Source organism: Phytophthora sojae (assembly GCF_000149755.1).
Source record: "Phytophthora sojae unplaced genomic scaffold PHYSOscaffold_1, whole genome shotgun sequence".
Taxonomy (NCBI): domain Eukaryota; phylum Oomycota; class Peronosporomycetes; order Peronosporales; family Peronosporaceae; genus Phytophthora; species Phytophthora sojae.
Genome location: NW_009258115.1, coordinates 13,113,503 through 13,130,431, shown reverse-complemented (window position 1 = coordinate 13,130,431; position 16,929 = coordinate 13,113,503). Strand labels below are relative to the sequence as shown.

The 16,929-nt window shown below is 51.6% G+C and overlaps 4 protein-coding genes across 4 annotated transcripts; 2 read left to right on the top strand and 2 right to left on the bottom strand.

Moving 5' to 3' along the window:
• Positions 1-1,024: 1,024 nt before the first annotated feature.
• PHYSODRAFT_295394 (hypothetical protein) lies at positions 1,025-2,469 on the bottom strand (the record flags this gene model as incomplete). The annotated part of the gene is made up of 5 exons (XM_009519681.1): positions 1,025-1,238; positions 1,376-1,482; positions 1,967-2,116; positions 2,150-2,358; positions 2,403-2,469. The coding sequence occupies 5 exons, from the start codon at positions 2,467-2,469 to the stop codon at positions 1,025-1,027; spliced, it is 747 nt and encodes a 248-aa protein (XP_009517976.1).
• A 4,558-nt stretch (positions 2,470-7,027) lies between these two features.
• Positions 7,028-7,455, bottom strand: PHYSODRAFT_324023 (hypothetical protein; the record flags this gene model as incomplete). Its single annotated transcript, XM_009519680.1, has 2 exons — positions 7,028-7,358; positions 7,442-7,455. 2 exons carry the CDS (start codon positions 7,453-7,455, stop codon positions 7,028-7,030), a joined length of 345 nt encoding a protein of 114 aa, XP_009517975.1.
• Positions 7,456-10,997: 3,542 nt separating this feature from the next.
• Positions 10,998-11,462, top strand: PHYSODRAFT_421820 (hypothetical protein; the record flags this gene model as incomplete). The annotated part of the gene is made up of 2 exons (XM_009519679.1): positions 10,998-11,237; positions 11,280-11,462. Coding segments are annotated over 2 exons (423 nt in total), but the record flags the coding sequence as incomplete, so codon positions are not given.
• Positions 11,463-13,413: 1,951 nt separating this feature from the next.
• PHYSODRAFT_418117 (hypothetical protein) lies at positions 13,414-13,680 on the top strand (the record flags this gene model as incomplete). The annotated part of the gene is made up of 1 exon (XM_009519678.1): positions 13,414-13,680. A coding segment is annotated over one exon (267 nt), but the record flags the coding sequence as incomplete, so codon positions are not given.
• Positions 13,681-16,929: the final 3,249 nt, after the last annotated feature.

The window sequence follows — 16,929 nt, the reverse complement described above, 5'->3', positions numbered from 1 at the left end:
GGTGGTGCGCGTTTGTGTGAGTCTCAGGGGAGCTAGGCCCCTGAATTTCAGACTCGAGTGAGCCTAGTGTGTGTGACTCACCGTCCAAGGGTCCAAAAGAATAAGTGCCAGCTAGTTGTAGTGTTTGTATACTCTGTATTTGTTGGTTTTATCGAGCTAGGAGGGCATTGGGGTAAGGTGTCTTCTGAGTTCCAAGTCCCAGAGTTGACTGAAATCCTGGACCCTGGATTCGTGGTATTCTGGGTGTCAGGGGATCTGATTCTCTGGGTTTGCCTTTTGGTGTGGAGGTGCGTTCTGAAGTAGACGTGCGCTCCCGCACTTCTTCGAGGCTACATTTTCAACCGGTGGAGTGCCGTTCCGTCGAAGACAAACGAGCCGACAGAGATTACACAAGGTACCCACACCAACCAAGGAGTGTGATTCTCAGGGTTTAAAGCTTTGCGGCTGCGAATCTCTGGGTCTATCTTCTTGCTGTTGACTCTCAAGTCGATTCTCTGGGTCTACCCCTGGGGAACAGTCTTGGGCTGCGCTATACGACCCCCCCTGGGCGACAAAGGTTTCATCGGCCTCGCCTCAGCTTCCACCAGCGGTAGCAGGACCATCCCTTCCAGAACTTACGTGATTGTCACGGATAACACTGCGGCTCTTTGGAGGCCCGTTTCGGCGGCCCGTGGTGTGTGTTTCTTACTTCTTGCTGCTGCTGTGCTCGGCTTCGTCGCCGGCCGCATGTTTCCTGCCACTGCTGTGGTCGCTTGTATCTGCAGTACCATGACCCTTGCTTGAGGAGATGCTGTACCCCTGGCTTCCTCGCCAGCGCACTGCCGCGGAAGCGTTTCAAGCCAGTTGACACGAAATAACCCGTGGCTTGCTTGGAAACTGAAAAGAGTTTTTGCAGCCTGTAATAGCAGGTTGGGTGTCGGTCGTGCTTGGGGTAGTAGGCTCGGTTAGCGGTTGGCTAATCTCCGCCGCCACGTACGAGTTAAATACACAACATATTTACTGACGGTTATTAGTGTCATACTTGCTAACTGCGCTCATCGCCAAGCGCTTGCCTGTTGTTCATAGGCCTTCCAGCAGCTTGCGCAGATTTGCCCGCCTCGCGACCAGGACCACGGTAGCAGAATCGTTCGCTCTCATCTGTGTGAGCACGATCGTGCATCGCAATAAACGAGTGCACGCAAGCAGCGTACTTCACGTTGTACAGACACGGACAGCGGTTTGTGCTCACGTCGACAGCTCTGCCAATCGCAATTCGTTTAGCTTCATTTGGACCGTGGGGGGGGGGGGGCTCAAATGGGCGGTAACCGGGAGCGCCTCACGTGTGCGCTTCAATTCCGGACCGCAGACCCGGACGCTTGCCTGCTGGCAGACGTACACCATGTCACCAGTGATCTCAGCGTCGTTGGACAAGAAGGTTACATTGCTGCGCGTGGGTACGTGCTCGAAGATCAGTTCTTGTCTTCGCAGCTCATGCATTCGGCGCTTCAGCGCAGCGGTAGGGGCCGTAGTGATGACAGACTGACGCGCGTTGATTGACTCATGTTTGCAGCAGGCGGGCAGCTGAACGAGAAGCACGTCCATCTATGTGCGGACGGTGGAGCGTGTAATCGCGCTTGAGAGCTCGGTTAAACCGCTCCGCGGGGTTGTTTGCAGTCGAAAAGCCCCGCGGAGTTCGAAAACGCTGTCACTGCTCAAACTTGCCGGTAAGCCACTGCTTGCTGAAGCACTTGATGAACGTTGCCAGCTCTAGCTGCTTACCCCACCTGACCCTTTGTCTCCAAATAGTGAGCTTCGTCGCGGGCAAAGTACATGTCCTGTCGCCCACGAATCACTAGGTGGCCGATCTCCATTGGAAGGTGACGCGTGTGCTCGTAGGCTTTGGCAGCCACACATTAGTGTAGTGAACTTGTTGAACGCGTGTTGGAGCGCATTCCACTGCGCGCCCTCCGCGTCCCCCATCACGTACAGAACCTTCATAGGCTTGTTGATCACTTGCGTATCCACGCAGCGCAGTGCACACAGCGCCTCGGTGCAGTGTTCTTCCTTTCAAAATCACCAGGAGGTGAAACGTGCGGTTGCTATCAAAGACGCCCACTACGAACATAGGATGCCACGCCTACGATAGCTTGAAGGTGGCGTCCATATGTACGATAAATGGTGCCGGATCGCGCTCTGCTTTACGCAGCAGGTTCTTCGTTGAAATTGCAATGAGGAACGGATCCGCGTCGGTTCCTCGGTCGACCCAGGGCTTTCCGCCCGCTGTCATTCGCCACGAAAACGTGAAAGGGGCGACATTGGTCTCCCCACCGGTAAATCCAGCCTCCCAAATTTCGTTTGTGGCGAAGGCGGCAGCTGGCTCTTGGTTATTTTTGATGGTTTCATTGCCTCGATCAGCATATTACCGTCGTCGGCAGGGTACGCACGGACGAGAACCGTCCAGACATGGCGCTTGTTGGGCGTGGAAGGCATCGTGTTGGTGAGGCTGGGAGGAGGGAAGGGAGTCGAGGCAGTGCTTGCTGGAAAATCTCAAGTGCTGGATGAGGTGGTACAGCTATTGTACCTGCCTACGATTGGCTATAAATCTGTATTTAATGCGGATTGGGTAGTGTGAGGGTGGATACACAAGCAATGATAATGAGTGGTGTAGAGAAGATGGACTGTGCTGCTTTCCTATTGGCTATGCCCGTGGTACAATTCTCGGTGAAAGTACGCAGGTTGTGGTGCCTTTGTATAATCTCGGTTACGATTTTGCAGTTGATGGTGTTTTTGACACGTTGTCCATACTCAGCACCCTTGTATCGTGTTGAGACATGGACTAGGCTCTATGTGGTGGGGTGCCTCGCAAACATTATATTTTTAGGTTCCCGGAATAAACTTAGAACCCCAAACCTGACGCTCCAGATGCGGGGTTCCAATACTGTGTTCTGTGTCTGATAATTTTCGCCCTTGCCTGTTCGTCTTGCCTTCAGCCACCGCATGCTGACATCATGGCGCTGGTACCACTTCAACCTGCATAGCAGCAACCTTGACCAAGATATGCCTCTCTCTCGAACGACGCACACCTTCGACCTAGCCTTCGTTGTGAAGCTATCAACCGGTGCGGCGGCAGCCTCCCTGTGCAGCGCTGGAAGAACCCACCGCCCGGTCCCCCATAGTTAAGCCAAGTGGCGGGCTGCTGTATGCCACCGCACGATGCCTGGAGGCGACGACGGCTGCACCCTAGAAAGCTTGTTGCTGCATCTCGATCCTCTGGACTGCATCAATCTCCTGTTGCTGCAGCTCGATCCTCCTATTGCTTCATACATGCATCTGTGGTCAGCACCTGCCTACCGTCCATACATGTATCCCAGGTCAGCACCTACCTTCCTCTGCGCGCTACACTTCGGTGGGCAGCACCAGCCCTCTGTGGCTCCCACGAACCATTGTCAGTGTCAGTACCATGAGCAGAATGGCCTTCTTTCTCGGCCTCGGTATAAGGGTGCCCACAGCACCCTTTGGTGCCGCCACCTCCATAGTCACGTTGTGATATTTCTGTGTCTGCATCCGTACCTTCTTCACTAGTCGAACCTTTGCCGGCCGCTCGTCCTGCTGCTCCGCGTGCGAAGACGTGGAACGGCATTACTTTTTTTCTCCTTCGCCGTACCACTTCATCTCACGGGATATGAAGTCGATCTTGTCTCCGCGCTTCAACGTCTCCTGTCTTTACCGCTCAACCGCTCTGGTGGAGCCCCTAATGCGTGTCGTCGTAGCCCAATGAATGATGGACACCGCTGTCTCACTCTCGCGACAGTAAACATAGAACTCGAACTACCATGTTGTGTCCCCACGTTGTTTTCTCTTTGCCAAACAGTCGCGCTGGACTAGCAAACGTTTCCTCGGACATCACTGCAAACAGGCCCTGCCTGGCGTCTTTGCTCGACGTGAGGTGTACTCGCTCGTCATTCAAAGCTAGGCTATTGAACGGAAGGATCGTCATAAGCACGCGGATTCGTCTACCTAAAACACCAACCTGCTCTCCCAACGAAAACGTGAACGGCTTTGAAGGGAACTCACAAGGGCGGCGCTCAATATCCTTTCTGCGAGCTGTCAACAGAGCCTTTAAGGTGCGGGAACTCTAGTTTGCGTAGATTCGGGAGATGCAATAGAGATTGGAGCTTGAGCGTTACCAACAGTTCGAAGCAGAAGCAGCGAAGCTAGAAGTGAGGACACGCTGCTTTAGGGCAAGATTTACGTTTGAAGCGGTTGCAGCCCAACAAATACATTACAAACATATTCGCGAGTTTGTCCGTACGCAGTAGTATAAGTAGTCGCGGAAAGCGCCGGACAGGTTGGAGCAGGTGGCGAAAGGTATTGGAACAGGTACATCGCTGATCGGGCTAACAGACATGTCCGTGAAGGCGTAGAAGTAGGAAGAGTATGAAAGCTCTAGTAGTAACATGCAGAGCTTAAAAATAAAAAATAGATTTGATCTGGTTTTTGGAAACACGTGATAAGCTCCAACAATACCTCGATCACCAATAGTGAACGTACCAACCAATATAAACGTGTATGGATCTAGACGAGGTGACCACAACAAAATGCCTTAAGGAGGTTCGGATGTTCTCGTTTCACACCCGACAGTGCACATGATGTCGTAACGACGCCAATTCAAGAGTAGGGCTGATGTTGTCAATCGGGGTTGTTGCCAATGTTGCCAAGAATGTGGGTTTCTTTGAAATAGGAGTAAGTTGCTAATCCCAGGAGGTTTTGGGCTACTGCTCCGAGCTAGAGTCTTCAGGGAGCGACACAAACCAGTGGTGATGGGATTTCAGCCCCCACTTAGTTTCAAATAGTCAAGTACAGCGCAAGTAACTCGTGCGCACCCCTCAAACTGAACTCCTTCGATCAGTGAATCGAGCTTCGCCTCCTCTGAACATGTTCTTGCCTGCTCTGATTGCCGATCAGCACGCTGCGCTGACCAGCCGACTCCCGGAACCTTACAAGTATGCACTTCCGGCTTAGATCCAAACTGGAGCAACTCGAGTAGGGCTCAGCAAATCCATTTTTTTCTGCGGACATTGTAGCCGGCGTTACGCTCCCGGTAAGCATCGCGCGCCGTCCGACCTCTGAGGACTCGTTGGCCGCCATAGGCTTGCTCACCTTGTTCAGCGACGCGGGGTGGTACGATCACGCCCACCGCCCGCTCTCACGCGTCAAACGTTTCGTTCTGGCCAGTATGGACCGTGACATTAACACTCCCGCGCATGTGTCGCTTGCGCTCCTGGTCGGCAAGCACTTCATTGAACGCTCCCCTGTGCACCTGCTTGTCGACTCACCGCACTGGTGGGGCGCAATTTTTCCGTCGGCAGGCTTGGCCGAAGTCACTTGCGCAGTACAGGGTAAAAGGAACTCTGTTTGGTTTTTATCAGCTACTTCTCTCTCTTTCTCTCTCTCTTCTTCGGGAAAATATCTTCTGTTTACTATGCTGGGGTCAAAATGTCTTGTCTTGAGTATACCTTGGGATCAGCGGTCCAATCTTGCGATCGGCTTGCGAATCCATTGTCGCACGGCGTCGAAAATGCTAATTGTGGGTCCTTAGACTTGGTTTAGTATGGTGCAGGACTCCCTCTCGACTCCTCGAAAGTATCCAGTCTTTGCATCCACAACGGTTCTTCAAGGTCACGCATCACTTTGATTGCAGACTGACTGCGAACTGACTCGAATCCCTGAAAACCAGGTGACACTCAGGGTCATCTTCTGAAATCCTGGGAATTCTGAGGAATCTTGGGGAACTGTAGGGATTCTTGGGTGTTGGCTTGGGAAACACTTAAGTTCAGTATAGAGAGTCTGGATTTATGGTCCAAACCCAGAGAATCATCTTTGGAACTCTGGGTTACCTGTACTCAGGGAGGTGAACTCTGGGCCATCGTGCGGCACTCTGGGTTTCCGTGCGGCACTCTGGGTAACAAGTCTGCTGCAGTGCAGACTCGTGTGTATCTCCTCAAAGCCACACTTTTAGTGGGTTTAGCGGCCTCCTGCGCATGATCATGGTAGTAGGGGGTTGATTCTCAGGGTAATTTGATCCTCTGGGGCACTCTGAGCCACAGCAAGATGAGGCGTACTCTGGGATACATTCTCCAGAGACACTTTCCGCCAGACTTTAGGCACTCATCGTAAGGGAAAGTCCGCGGCTGGACTGAGTGTTCTCTGAAATTCTGGGCGTGCACTCCCAGGATTCACACTTCCAGCCAGTTGGGCCCATCTGCGGTCAGACGCTGGATTCATCCCAAGAAATCACTTCTCTCCCACAGTCGCCATCCATGTCACACGGGTACAGCCGCGCCGTATCCAAGTCATCCACCAATCAGCATCCGATACAAACTCCAGGTCACAGAGGTGATGGCACATCGTCGGCAATTTTCTGGGGACCGCCTCGTGTCAGCTATCCCAAAGGTACCGAGACTTTCTCAACGCTCATCATCTGGCTACTGACCTGGCTGAATCTGTTATTTGGATCAGTCGATACTGAGCTGGAATTCGGTTGTGTTTCGCGGAACAAGATGCAACCAGACAATGGACTCTTTAGTCCTTGAAAGGGGATTTCCTATCAACGGTGCGAAACCTGGTAGTCGAAGAACTCGGGCCAGTCATCGATATGAGTGGCCGCGGGCTGGTGGATATTGTACAAAGCTAAGACGCCGATGTGCACAACAAACGTTATGTGATACTCAAAATGAATATTTATGAAGCGCGGATCAGACCTGGAGGCTACGATATCAAGAGGCGTCCCCTAGTATTAGCCAGCAACAACGACCCGTGAAAAACCCATCCAAGACCAAAGTGCACTTTAATTTGCCGTACGTCACCATTTTGGCCACCACCGACATTCTGTTGCCATCCAATTTTCCGTTTTGGATGCAATAAGCACGTTCGGTGAAGCGGTCTGGCCTGTTCTTTGTTAACCGCGACAACCTCCCTCAAAGCCAAGACCAACTGCAGCAGCTCACGTAGGCTCTCAAACACAACAAACTGATCGCAATGAAGATGGTCACGTGTAAGCCCGCCAAGTGGAGTCCAGGCCGCTTGGCGACGACACGGCCATGAAGCAGAACAGCATAATTCGTCGGGCAATCGGCTCGCTGTTGTGGATCTCAAACTGCACGTGGCTGGGCATTACTGCGGTTGTTTCGCACCAATTGTCGCTCATCCATGTGAATGCCTGTTTCTCGGACGACCATGCGCTCACCATCCCGTTCAGCTCTAGCACGGCATCTGACACTGACTTGGCGTCCGACTTGTCGCCTGCCTCGCTTTGGGCGCTCACTGAAAGTAGTATGAGCGACGTCGTCCCGCGCAGGTACCGAAGGATGCGCTTCACGCTGCGCGAGTGACATCTGTCATCCTCTCCACGATAGAAGCGTAGTAACTGGCTTGGGTGGGCCGTGCGGATAAGGCGGGGTACGGCATCCACTTCATCTTCGCTGACATGTCCACAACCGTTATATAGCCAACTCTCGCAAAGTTTGCGTTAGTAACAGGCGTAGGTCTAGTCGCGTACTAATGCCTGTGCGGCAATACCACGTGCCGGAACCCTGGTTGCATTATTGTCGCTTAGGTGGTTGTCATTATCAATATCAGCAACTTGGGTTCGGCCCCTGATATTTGTGCCTCAGAAGCGTTTCAGTTCGTGTTGACAGCACTTCTATGATGCCTTTCCCGCCGAGGCTTCGCAGCACTAGCGCCGCTGTCGTTATTCAGGGCTCAACCTTACGTAACATCGTTATTTTGGTTGCGGCGGCTGCTGCCATTGTCAGTACCAAAGCCAGCAGCGTATTGGGACCCCCCCCTGTCTTAGACCCGTGGGATAGGCTGCTTTCTTGATGCCAGCAGCATTGTCGACGGTACCTTTGGGATAGCTGACACGAGGCGGTCCCCAGAAAATTGCCGACGATGTGCCATCACCTCTGTGACCTGGAGTTTGTATCGGATGCTGATTGGTGGATGACTTGGATATGGCGCGGCTGTACCCGTGTGACATGGATGGCGACTGTGGGAGAGAAGTGATTTCTCGGGATGAATCCAGCGTCTGACCGCAGATGGGCCCAACTGGCTGGAAGTGTGAATCCTGGGAGTGCACGCCCAGAATTTCAGAGAACACTCAGTCCAGCCGCGGACTTTCCCTTACGATGAGTGCCTAAAGTCTGGCGGAAAGTGTCTCTGGAGAATGTATCCCAGAGTACGCCTCATCTTGCTGTGGCTCAGAGTGCCCCAGAGGATCAAATTACCCTGAGAATCAACCCCCTACTACCATGATCATGCGCAGGAGGCCGCTAAACCCACTAAAAGTGTGGCTTTGAGGAGATACACACGAGTCTGCACTGCAGCAGACTTGTTACCCAGAGTGCCGCACGGAAACCCAGAGTGCCGCACGATGGCCCAGAGTTCACCTCCCTGAGTACAGGTAACCCAGAGTTCCAAAGATGATTCTCTGGGTTTGGACCATAAATCCAGACTCTCTATACTGAACTTAAGTGTTTCCCAAGCCAACACCCAAGAATCCCTACAGTTCCCCAAGATTCCTCAGAATTCCCAGGATTTCAGAAGATGACCCTGAGTGTCACCTGGTTTTCAGGGATTCGAGTCAGTTCGCAGTCAGTCTGCAATCAAAGTGATGCGTGACCTTGAAGAACCGTTGTGGATGCAAAGACTGGATACTTTCGAGGAGTCGAGAGGGAGTCCTGCACCATACTAAACCAAGTCTAAGGACCCACAATTAGCATTTTCGACGCCGTGCGACAATGGATTCGCAAGCCGATCGCAAGATTGGACCGCTGATCCCAAGGTATACTCAAGACAAGACATTTTGACCCCAAGCATAGTAAACAGAAGATATTTTCCCGAAGAAGAGAGAGAGAAAGAGAGAGAAGTAGCTGATAAAAACCAAACAGAGTTCCTTTTACCCTGTACTGCGCAAGTGACTTCGGCCAAGCCTGCCGACGGAAATCCGCAGGACCCGAGACTACGACCGCGGGACGCTAAGGGCACATCAACGGCGAAGGACAGCCGTCTGTGTGGGCTCCATCAAACTCAAGTCCAGTTAGGTGGTGACCAGCGACGGCCTTGAGCTTCCTGGGGTGATCCATCTATTCCATATCCTAGTTTGGTCACTTGCTGTGCTCCATTTCATATTATTCCAGAGGGTATTCTGGGGTGCTAGGTAGTCGCCTCCAGAATTTTGTATTGACTGCTTGTGTGAAGGGAAGGTAACTGATAGTGATTGTATGTTCCTCCTTTATTGGAGGTGGTGCGCGTTTGTGTGAGTCTCAGGGGAGCTAGGCCCCTGAATTTCAGACTCGAGTGAGCCTAGTGTGTGTGACTCACCGTCCAAGGGTCCAAAAGAATAAGTGCCGGCTAGTTGTAGTGTTTGTATACTCTGTATTTGTTGGTTTTATCGAGCTAGGAGGTCATTGGGGCAAGGTGTCTTCTGAGTTCCAAGTCCCAGAGTTGACTGAAATCCTGGACCCTGGATTCGTGGTATTCTGGGTGTCAGGGGATCTGATTCTCTGGGTTTGCCTTTTGGTGTGGAGGTGCGTTCTGAAGTAGACGTGCGCTCCCGCACTTCTTCGAGGCTACATTTTCAACCGGTGGAGTGCCGTTCCGTCGAAGACAAACGAGCCGACAGGGATTACACAAGGTACCCACACCAACCAAGGAGTGTGATTCTCAGGGTTTAAAGCTTTGCGGCTGCGAATCTCTGGGTCTATCTTCTTGCTGTTGACTCTCAAGTCGATTCTCTGGATCTACCCCTGGGGAACAGTCTTCGGCTGCGTTATACGACCCTCCCTGGGCGACAAAGGTTTCATCGGCCACGCCTCATAGCCAACGATTAAAGACCATGCTGATTATATGTGGTCCGGAAGCGACGGGAACGATGGATGCTTGCGGGCTGAAATAAATCGATATCAATAAAAGGGCCAATTTGCTACCAGTTCGGATCGAATACAGCTCGCCATACACACATTGTAAAGATCGCACCACATAACAGATACATTTCGTTTGTTGCAGAAATAACATAGTACATGTGCGGGTATCCTCCGAGACATCTATATCGATTTTCAGTCTGTAAGAAGAAAACTGTAGCAAGCACCTTGCCTTGTAAACGGGGCAATTTGCTCCCTTTGATGAACAACCTAAGTACGTTTGGTATAGGAAACAGTTAGCAGTTGTGCGCAGTCAGTGCCGAACAGTACCTTTGTTTATGAAAGGGGGTAAATTGCCCCCTTGACGGCTTAACAACTTGGCTTGTATAGTATAATTCAATAAAGTTAAACTGCGTTCGCGAAAAGGTAAATGCTTGTTACCTGCCCAATTTACACCGGCATACGCTCGAATACCAGTTCAGTTGCCCGATTTTCATGAAAACCTGACTTCCAGGCGTAGCGGTGCCTTTCTGATAGCATGGACGCGAAGAGTATTGTTGTGGTTTAGAATAAGTACCAACTTTTGACATACCGATCCGAGTTTCTAATCTCGGATAGAAGCAGATACATGAAGTACAAGAACTTGATTTTCGTAAAGTATAATAAGTATAAGTGGATTTACAGAGCTCCGCCAGGTACTAGGGCTATAGGAAAAGAGAACCCAACCGGGTGAAGAACTGGAGCTGGCCCCACTTTCAAATTGGCCCATACGTCTGACGGCTATCTACATCTACAACTACAACTACCGGCTCAAGACAACAACAATTATCAACACCGGGGTCCGGGCGCGGTCCTCAACAGAACACGCTATAGAGGGTACATAATCACGTTTATCTGCCCTGTAATCCGTCAAATAACGAAATTATTTGCCGATGTGTCTTCTGCGCTCTTATTGGATAAAATACGATAAATGTGGGTGGTATGTGGTGAACTGAAGACAACCGTTCCTCGGGAGCAATGGAGAATTAAGAAACCAGGCCGCACTAGCATCGCACGAGAGCACCACTGCAGACAGTATGGCAGACGAAACGCGAATGAGAGGAATCGGTGCTTCGTACGTACTCGAATATTCACCCGCAGAACACTACCCGGGCGTACACGAACAAGCAACACGAGTTCAAGCAATGGTGTGACAACAAAGGCGCGGCTTTCAACGACCTCACTCGACACACGGTCACTGGACCCAAGGTTCATCTTTTTCTCGAAGAGTGCGTCATTGGGCGAGAAAAGCGTCGCAAAGACCGCGACGGGAGATGCGAAAAAATCGCCAAGTCTTCCGTTAACAGCTACGTTGCTGCTATGGTAGACTTGTGGCGGCAGCAAAAACGCTTGAAGATTAATAACTACCCTTCTCCACGGGATGATGCTGTCACTTCGCTTCTAAAAAGTACGGAGTATGAAGAGGATGACCGGCGCCGAAAAAACTTCGCCGATCGCGGTGCGGATACGATGCTGGACGGCTATACGACCACTGAGCAGATCCAGAAAATTGCTCGCTTTTATTGGACATCACAGAGAGATTCTGGAACAAGTTTAAGAGATTTGCTGGTATTTTTGCTGTCCCTTTTTGCGCATATGCGTGGTGAATCGGCCCGTCGTATGGAATTAGCGGATCTTCACTCAATTCCACTCGAAAATGAAGGCTATTCGGCGTGTCGAGCCTTGGTGATGGTTATGAGGCAAGGCAAAACGAACCAAGTGGGGCGGATCGAAGTAGGCGCATGTATGAGGAACATGAATGTCATATATGCCCTCTCGGCCTACTTGGGTTCTATTTTTCTGGTGATGGCATGTCGATTTGGAGTGTTTTCCCGATTATTCGAAGTCAGAACAATGGTATCCCGGGGAGTGTGAACAGTCTATCGCTGGTGATGGATTTCTCGAACTATTGCAATACCTTCGGGTTGTGATGCGGTTATTTTGACTGATCAAATGCCGGGGCATCCAGTATGGAATCATGAGATTTTCAACAGTGAATCGTTTCAGAGATTCAAGAGAGATGTAAAGGCTGCTATGAGTTCCGTTGATGATCCAAGCGAGCGAAAACTGGAAAAAGCAATGCCCGCGGTAAAAGCAAAGCTTGATGGTGTTCACCAGGAACTCAAAGCATCAGTAAACGGCATTCAAACAAGTGTGGAAGGTGTTCAAGGACTCTTGCTGATTTCGTCATAATACTTTCTCCACGGAGCAATGGATCGGCGCTTCTCCAAGTTAAAATTGTTGGTGGAGGCCAGCCGGAGAAGCCAGCCGCTGATATACCATCAAGCAGCGAGACCGTCGCCGAGGCAGACAGCTCCTCAGACGTTGTAAGCTACAAGCTTAGCCGTGGTATTCAAACGGTCCGCGAGTTGTGGAACGAGTGGTCGTACGGACTTCCAGGTGGTTACGCGGTTAAACACCTTGAAGAAAAGTTTGGCACGAAATGGTGTGATAGCCATGAAAGGCGTTTCTTCGATCGACGACGCAAGGTGATTGGTCTGGTAATGAAAAAGGCTGCTGTACATCGCGAGAAGAATGGGATACACGGTAGCGATGCTATTGATCAAGCTCTCGCCGACGTTGAAGTGATTCGTACAACCCGTCACAAGTCGCTGAACTGGTTATCTCAACATGTAGATCAGGTTGCGCATGAACTAGGTTTATAGTTGGTTGGTAGTGGCAGCGTACAAAATGTCGGATAAACCGGTGAGAGGAATGTATAAATTACGAAAAGGATTGTATCGCAACTTACTGCGGTGTCAATGTCCGGTACCTCAGTGTCAATGTGCGGTACCTCAGTGACGATCTGCGGTACCGCAGTGAGCTTTTGTGGTACGTACCGCAGAGAAGTTTTGCGGTAACAGCCGCAGTGTACCTTTGTGGTAGGAACTGTACCGCTGTGGTAGATAGTGCAACAATGCTTTGCGGTAGCTACGCAAGCGTGTCATCGCGGCACATGGTGCGTTGTGACATTGCGATAGCAAAATAGGGATGGTTGGGGCACGCGCCATGACCAGACGCGGGGAATCGACCGAGCTCAGTGCCAAATTATCCGTCTGCTGGAAACCATAAAGCCATCGCGCTCCGGATGAGGTGCCACAGAGGGTTTTGGGTCTACGCTAGTGACCATGGAGGAGACGTCGCCTCTTCCAGCGCCGCACGCTTTGCACGCGAACAAGCTGCTCAAGACGATCCCGGGGTCAACAAAGCCGCATATAACTGGTTACGATCTCGTGCTGGTAGGGCGTTGTGAAACTGCTGGCTAGGCGAGCGCCCTGATACCCGGAGGAAGTACATGCTCGACAATCCGGACACAGGCTTCTTGCTGGCCGGAAACCCGACGGGGATAGCCGATGGTCGTCAAGGCCGGACTCGGTATCCAAGAATGGTTCCAGCAGATGTAACCACCCCGGAGGAAGTGCACGAAGAAGTAACGACGGAGACGGCACTTCCGACACGTGCAGTGTTACATTTCGACCAGCAAACTCGATCGCGACTCCGCGAATTTGACGAGTTTCAAGCGGACTTGCTGCGTGCTGCATTCACCGCCGAGATCACTTCCCTTGGGTATGCAATCCGACAAGGCGACTTTGACGGAGTTGTGGCACGCTCGGCCGCAGTTGTGGAGTGCATGGGGGCTCAGATAGCTGTCAGCATGCCTACCGTCGAGCGAGGGCGAGTTGAAGTAATTGCGAGGTATACCGCACAACATCTAAGAGCAGCTTCAACGCAGATGGCGTTGTACACGATGCTGAGGCCTCGAGCGCCGTGCAAGAAACGCTCGCCAGCGTCACCTCCGCAGACACCACGCTTTGTGACTATGTTCGCAGAGCTATTCGATCCGACCCCGATTTTGAAGCTATGTACCACCATCGAGACAACTACAGCGCCGTCAGTTCAAGAAGTTTGAGCCATTTGCACTGGTTGGGCCCAGCACGATCTCGCCACGTTGATGGAGTACGACAATCGACCAGGGCCCCTGAGGGTTTTTTTTGCCCGCCGAACCCACCACTGCTCAACGGCCTTCGCTTGATCAGAACACAGAAATTGCAACCGGAGAGGGTGTTGTAGCTGTGGACATACCACCGTCAACTGGCGATCAAACTCCCGCTGGTTGTCTTCGTCAACCACAAAGAAAACGCTTGCAAGAAAACCACAGGCCAACGCTAAAGAAGAAGCGCGTGGCAAGTATTAGTGCAGCTGTCGACACGGGGGACGACCGGGCTAGTGCCAACTCAGTGATAACGTGCGACGGGACTACTGCTAGAAGTGCAAGTAACTCAGGTGGAAATGCTGGTTCTAGGTCCTGCAGCAAAGGAGGCAGTGAGGATGCTGCAAGCACCAACGGCAAGAACGCTACCAGTCAGAGCGATGTCAATCGGAGCACCACAGGCGCGGTGAGAGATCTGGTGATGCCAGCAGCGACGGCGACAACGTTGACAGCGTGAGCAGTGCGTCGGGCAGCGAGTCGGACAGCAAACCGAGCAGCAAAGGCCATGAACCTGATAGCGCGAACAGCGAGGAGGAGAATGCGGGAGGGGCGACAAGCGACGATGATGCCGAATTTGTCGTGCTAAGCCAGCCTTAGCATGAAACCAAGCGTGCCGCCCCGAACAAGTTTTTCAGACCGCGGTCGTCAAAAATTACCCCGCTGGTCGTGTGGAAAGACCCCCAAGCAGAGCGCGTCGTTCATGTATACCCGGACGATTTGGACAGTCTGTTACCAGAGCGTCCGTTGACGCAAACGGCTTTGGACTATTTCATTTACCGGTTCATGGCGAGAGAGCAAGGCGTGGTTTGCTGCTGTGGGTTTGAGCTCTACGGACTGATGGAAATTGCAAGGTACACCCAAAACCCACGCCTGAAACTGCGGTTGTTCGAAGAGTTGGCAGAGCAGTTCGACTGGAGTACCTAACGCTATGTACTTCTGCCTGTGTCTGGACGCAATCACTGGAGCCTGGTTATCGTTGAGAACTTCATGACCGCGGAGACCACGAAGCTTTACCATGTGAACTCGCTAAGTCCGTGAGGTTAAGCCTCTCCCTCTTCTATTTACTGTTGCGCCTCTTGCGGCGATGACAGGGTAGTTTCCGCTCCTTGTAGAGGCTGAATTGTGTTTGCTGCTCGGGTCCTTATACTACGCATGATTTCCTGTCATCTAGGCGAGGAAAGCCTCGTCGGACCTTGTGCCGGTTGATATGACCAGGTGGTCCCCGAAGTAGCATGCTCAAAAGAAGAATTAAATCGCCCACACGAGTTACGGAACGGAAAAAGGACAGTCCATTGCGCTTCCTTCCATGCTCACCTACGGGGCCACAACCTAATGCATTCATCACAGAACCATCTACGTGGTATTGCGGTCAGAATTCTCAAAGTGAATGCTGGTGTCAGTTCATTATTTTCTCTCAACCTCGTCCCAGCGCTATAGCTTCGTTCTCGTCTACTGACATTAGTAGCAATATTATCCAAGCCCCTGTCTGGCGTGTCGTTCAACTGGTAAACCGCGCTGACCACCACGTGATATATTTAACCGTTGCAGACTCAATGAGAACTTTGAACCCCCCCCCCCCCCAAAAAAAAAAAAAAAAAAACTGGATTTGGAGCAACCCTGAAATCAAGGTATTACTAATAATATTTAATGCCATCTACTAGCCGCAACTACAAGATGTTCGAATGCTGCTGCTACTGGCCTCAGGAGTTAGTCGTGGGCAGCCACGAAGTGTGCAGCTAAGCTATTACTGTGTAGATGATGCGTTCGGCGCCCCGACAAGGAATATATGAGGCCGCGTCAAGCGAAAGTATGCTTACGAACCGAAGTTCGTTTTCGGAGCTGAACACACCACGGAAAAGCCGCGCGTCTCCTTTTTCTCCGGATATGTTCAGCATCCATGGGCCTTCAGTTTCCCCCGAGTGGTGGACGCTTGAAAAAAATATCTTGGTCAGAAATGGATTTCTTAGAGGCAGTTTTAGCAGCTGTGTCGATTCAGAGTGCTCGGATGCTCCAATTCGGCCTCCTTCTGCACTAAAAGATAAAGTTAAAACTTCAGGTTCTTCAAATCATGGGGTATATTTTGCTCGCTGTTGACCCAAAAATATCATTTTGACCATTGTCCCGAAGGATCATTTCCAATTAATGCAAACAAATTTGGGTCCAAACTGAACCCATTTTCGCGCGGCGACCGATCCGGCGTTTGGAGTCTTGTCGCGGCAAAGAGAATCCTCACAAGCCTCCAGTCTATCGTATATGTAGCCTTGGTCGCGGCGGAAGGTTTGCATCGTGCCACAGCCCGCTCTGGTACAGCCACCTGTCACTGGGGGCGGCGTCCCGAGCTCTCCGTTGGTGCAGCGAACACTGTCCATACTGCCCATTGCTATTTGTTTGGGTCGAACCCGACCTATACACTTGCCTAAAAATTGGGCGGTGAGAAAAACTTATTTTGTGGGAAAGAGTCTCGGTCGCGTATGTACAGATAAAGGTACATCAATAGACACGAACAAATCAGCAGCATACACAAATCGACAACATTATCCAAAACCTCACCGCATGGTACATCATTGTACAGATTACTGGTGGCTAGTAGACATAACGGCCGTTCTCGCATTCCGAGTGATGCAGGCGCGTCATACCATAGCCACTGCTGCCTGTCTGCTCCATCCATCGTTTCAGCGGACACTTTCGGGCGACACCAAGCACCAGGTGGCCTCTCAAGCTACCCGGCGTTTCCGCCTACCCAAGTGCGATGCCCCCACCGCTAGACTGGACAAAACTAAGTGAGTGTTGTAATGAGGATGAATACGTGAAACTTCGCTTGGAAGCTTTTTGCTGTTCGGCTGTGTGTGCCACAAGCGATCGCCCGTGCATCATCTGCTCTGGGCAACACGATATGGTGGAGCGCCGACTGCGCTGCCGTAGCGAAACCTGTGAGAGCAGTACGGGGGCGGTGAAGTACCCGACAAGCTGGAAAGTTCGTCATTGCCCCGTAGCGTCAAT